Raw genomic sequence first — 5,001 nt, forward strand, 5'->3', positions numbered from 1 at the left:
AGCCCCCCCAGCTCTCCCAGCCTGTCCTCCCAGCAGAGCTGTTCCAGCCCTCGCAGCGTTGCTGGGGCCTCCTCTGGCCCCGCTCCAGCAGGTCCGTGTCTCTCCTGTACCGAGGGCTCCAGAGCTGGACGCAGCACTGCAGGGGGGTCTGCCCAGAGCGGGGCAGAGGGGCAGAACCCCCTCCCTCGCCCTGCTGGCCACGCGGCTTTGGGGGCAGCCCAGGACATGGTTGGTCTGGGCTGCGAGCGCACGTTGTGTGCACAAACACAACACAAAGCCTGCAGGAAAGAGAGGGCTAAGAAAACATTCAAAGCTCTTCTCTGGAGAAGCAACCAAATAAACCATTGATTCGACAGAGAGAAACACAAACCTGCTTTTCAATAACACCACCCCAGATTTCCAGAAACGCAGCTGCTCCTAAAAGAAATCTGCACGATGCTCAGAAGGGTGCGGATACCTTTGGACCACGGCAATCCTGACCATAAAACTAAACCTTTTACTTCTAAAGGTTACCTATTAACCTTCGCGGTGCACTACAGTGAGAGTGCAAGAAAATAAAAACAGTCCTAACTTGGATGTCACAGCATGATGCTAATGAATGCTGAGCTCCAGGAACTGGGTGGGGAAGGCTTGAAGGTGTACCCTACCCCTCTACATGATTAATTGGGGATAAAAGCTTAATCAAGTGGGCCATGGTCTCCAGGAGGTGGAAAGGGGATGGGGAGGTTGTCAGGCTGCCCATTGCCATCTTTCAGGTCAGTATTTCCCAAACTCCGCTCCTCTCAGCACTGAACAATGAAGCAAATTTCCAAATGTACATCCCCCTAGTTGGAGCTGGAATGGGATTCAGGTCCATATGAAGATCCAGACATATATATCTCTAAATGCAGGTGTCACCACTAGGGCTGGGTGTCTTCCTGTTGCAAGCAATGAAATCTCAGCTGGAGTCAGTTCCCTATGTAGAGTTCCCAAGTGCAATTAGAGATGCCCTGGCGCGTCTGACACAACCTGGCAGATGAGATACAGGCCCTAAAGGAGACCTTGAGGGAGAATACCTATGGCATCGCAAATGCTGCTGAACGCTTATTTGGGCAATTGAATCAAATGCCAATATTTGACCAGCTAAGCAGCACCACAGATGTCATTGACTAACTAGAATTTCGACATCTGTCTCACATGAAGACACCAACAGGTCTATAAGAAATGTGGATGTCTTGATCTGTAGTCCCCACCCCTGGAGTAACATCACAGTGGGAATTGCACAGTCCTGTTTCATAAGGGATTCCCAATCTATGCTATTTGTCTCTCTAATTCTGAGCTCTGAAACCACAGAGGAAGATACAGAACTTGATCCTCATCAGCCTTTACCTTGTCAAGTCCAGGTCTTGTCTGATCTTTCCTTGCCTTTGATCTCTAGGCAATCTTTCCATGTGCAATCCCTGATCCTATTTTTGTTGTTTTTTCCTTTTTTTAATGCAGAAATTAAAAAAACAGTTAAGCTGCAATTAGTGAACGGTTCAAGTCGCTGTGCTGGGAGAGTGGAGGTGCTTTATCGCCAGCAATGGGGAACTGTTTGTGATGACAACTGGGATATAATTGATGCTGAAGTTGTATGCTGGCAGCTGAGCTGCGGGACCGATCTATCTGCTCCTTCTTCAGCTTACTTTGGGGGAGGGCCTGACCCCATTTGGCTTGATGATGTGACCTGCAAAGGAACTGAAGCTGCCCTCTCCGAATGCAGTGCAAAACCTTGGAGAAGCCATAACTGTGTGCACGGAGAAGATGCTGGTGTTGTGTGCTCAGGTAAATCCCACTCTGCATTGCATGAGTGGGTTTTGTGGGGTGTGGCGAGATGCTGGAGGTGCTGTAGGAGGCCCTGTTCCCTTTGGAGCAGTGCTGACCCCAACACCTAAGAGAACTGTAAGAAAAAGTGATTCATACCGTTGAGCCCTAAAGTGGTCTTGCCTCTTCTTAAGCAAAATCCATCACCACATGAGCCACTGGTAAAAGACAATGGTGCTGTAGGAATGACTTGTAGGGCTCCCCATGCACATGGCCAGTGGTATCTAGACCCTTCTGGTGTCTGTTAAGGTACCTGAGACATCTATAAGGGGCTGGCAGGATGACACACAGCATAACTGAAACCCCTTGCAATGGCAGATAGAGGCTAGAGCATCTTAAAAGCACTGGACAGCCACATTTAAGCAACACTGGGGCTTGCCTTCTGCCATCCCAAGTATGTTTTAGTTTGCAAAATCTGTTGCTGAGCAGCTAACACTGTGATGGTGAAGGAAGTGCTTGAGTTGCTTCTTTATGCAATGTTTTCCCATGCAAAACTGAGAGATGCTACGTTCATTGCCAGGTGGAGAACAGATACACCAGACTTTGCATCAAATACTTTCCTGAATTTTTCCCCTTTTTTCCCCTGTAGGCTTTGCAGAACCTGCCCTGCTTCGATTAGCGGATGGATTGACCCACTGCTCTGGGAGAGTCGAGGTGTTTTATGGCCAGCACTGGGGAAGTGTGTGTGATGACGGCTGGGACTTGGTCGCGGCAGAAGTGGTGTGCAGGCAGCTGGGCTGTGGGAAGGCCTTGTTTGCTACCCATGGGGCTTACTTTGGGCAAGGATCTGGCCCCATTTGGTTTGTCGATGTCAATGCACAGGGACAGAAGCTGCTCTCGGCCAGTGCAGAGCCACTCCTTGGGGAAGCCATAACTGCGGGCATGGAGAAGATGCTGGCGTGGTTTGTACAGGTACCCATCACTCATGGCAAGCTGTTTCTGGGTGATGCTTTCAGACAGATCCTGACGGACCTGTCCTTCAGCACAAATAGGTCTTCCAAAGACAGTACACAGAGTGCTTCAAAAGTGCTTTGGAAAAAGGTGTGTCTAAAGCTATAGACAATTCTGATCTCCCTTTCCTCATTTAAGTCTTTTTCATGGATCGCTTCTGGAGGCCAGTTTGCTACAGCAGACAGAGAAAACACTCATTTTGGGGTGTTTTCTCAGCTCAGCTACTCTTCAACACAGTAATTTTGCACTTCTTATAGTGCAACAGAGGAGACTGTGTGGAGTAGGATGGATCTTCTTGCTGATTAAGTCAAGTCAGCTACTGCGCAGGCCATCCACAGATGTCAGCTCTGGGTCTCAGATACTACCATTCTTCTTTCTTTTGTTCCTCTTTCACACAGCTTCACAAAAATACGTCTGTCAGGGACGCCTGTAGTTCTTCCAGGTCAGTGCTCTGCGCAGCCAGTCCTGAGCAGTTCCCATCAGCGGTTGCATACTCTGAGGAGGAGGTATATATCTCAGACCGCAGATGTTAAATCTAACAGTGTGCATTTACTTCACATCTGTGAAGGCAATAGGCACGTCCAGTGAGGTTTGTCTGGCTTGTCTCATAGATCCCAGCACCAGATACCTGATGTTCACCAACACCAGAGCTAGAAAACTTCAGCATCTGATATTGGCAATCTTCAATCAACTCTTTCTACCTTACAGAAATTGCTGATCCCAGATCCTAAGAGTCCTTAACACAGCCTAGACCATAAGGCAACCCAGTGCTCCTGGACCACTGTTAGTCCACAGGTCCCTGTCCCTTCCCAGCTCAGCTGGCCAGCCCACTGCTACTCCCCATAGTCTGGGCCACCACAATAACAGGCTGCAGGTGTAACTGTCATCTTCTGGTGAGATAAAGGTTCAAATAGACCTGGCTGATTTTAGTAGGGACTAATCAACAAGAGAGGTCAGCTGGAGACTACCACTCCAAGGGACTGATACTGCTGCAGAAGTCTGCTAAGCTGATATGAAAAAACAAGCAATGTCTGTCTATGCCAGACTGAAGCAATCCAGGAGTGAGCAGCACGGTGCTCTACCCTGTCAGCACAGACCAAAATACAACAGAGGACTGAGGTCTTCATTATTTTTCAACACAGGATTTGCTGAGCTGCTTCCAGTCCAGCTGGAGAATGGTTCGAGCAACTGCTCTGGGAGACTCGAGGTGTTTCATGAGCAGAAGTGGGGAACTGTCTGCGACAACAGCTGGGATTTGACCGATGCTCAAGTGGTGTGCAGGCAGCTGGGCTGTGGGACAGCGGTCTCAGCCCCTGGCTCTGCTCGGTTTGGACAAAGAACTGGCCAAATTTGGCTGGATGACGTGAACTGTGCAGGAGCTGAAACTGTCCTCACCGAGTGTCGGGCCAAGCCTTGGGGGGACCACAACTGTAACCATGGAGAAGATGCTGGTGTGGAGTGCTCAGGTACCACTAAAGCATGGCATGAAATTTGGGGTACAAGGACGGCCTGTATTTGTAGGAATTTGTAGAGTGCTGTGAAATGCACTGTTTCCACCAGCGTGCTGTTCCCTCCTCCCTGTTTCGGTGCTCTGCTGTTAGGGAAGTAACCTGGGTGCTCAACTATGATCACTATGCAGGTGATTGATTTACTGCAAAAGCTCCAGTCCAGGATGTAGGATCAAGCTGTGAGGCCAGAGACCTAGTGCTACTTTACATGTCATGGACCCAAGCCCTGTTGGCTTCCAGACCCCTGTGAGGAGGGGTTTTTGCTCACTCCACAGAGCTCTGAGGCATGCAAAGCTCCTCCAACACTTTGCAATTGTGTTTCGGTCCAGGTGTTGCGGAACCAGCTCCCGTCCGGCTTGTGAACGGCCCGAATCATTGCGCTGGCAGAATCGAGGTGTTTCATGAGATGCGGTGGGGAACTGTGTGTGGTGACGGCTGGGATAGAGCTGAAGCCAGCGTGGTGTGCAGGCAGGTCTGCTGTGGGGCAGCGCTGTCAGCCCCAGGTTCGGTTCATTTTGGGCAAGGGCCTGACCCCATCTGGCTGGACGATGTGAATTGCTCAGGGCATGAAGCTGCCCTCTCTGAGTGCAGGGCTCAGTCTGCAATCCCATAACTGCAGGTCCCATAACTGCAATCATGGAGAAGATGCTGGTGTGGTGTGCTCCGGTAACCCCTCTCTGTCTCTCAGTCTCAATGGTGT

General features: G+C 50.0%; 1 protein-coding gene across 1 annotated transcript; it reads left to right on the top strand.

Annotated features, from left to right (window-relative positions):
• The first annotated feature begins 435 nt into the window (after nt 1–435).
• Nucleotides 436–4,914, top strand: LOC104620114 (deleted in malignant brain tumors 1 protein-like). Its single transcript, XM_010286239.1, has 5 exons — nt 436–538; nt 1,480–1,803; nt 2,432–2,848; nt 3,936–4,259; nt 4,631–4,914. The coding sequence occupies exons 1-5, from the start codon at nt 436–438 to the stop codon at nt 4,912–4,914; spliced, it is 1,452 nt and encodes a 483-aa protein (XP_010284541.1).
• Nucleotides 4,915–5,001: the final 87 nt, after the last annotated feature.

The sequence above is a fragment of the Phaethon lepturus genome, unplaced genomic scaffold (assembly GCF_000687285.1).
Source record: "Phaethon lepturus isolate BGI_N335 unplaced genomic scaffold, ASM68728v1 scaffold34, whole genome shotgun sequence".
NCBI lineage: Eukaryota > Metazoa > Chordata > Aves > Phaethontiformes > Phaethontidae > Phaethon > Phaethon lepturus.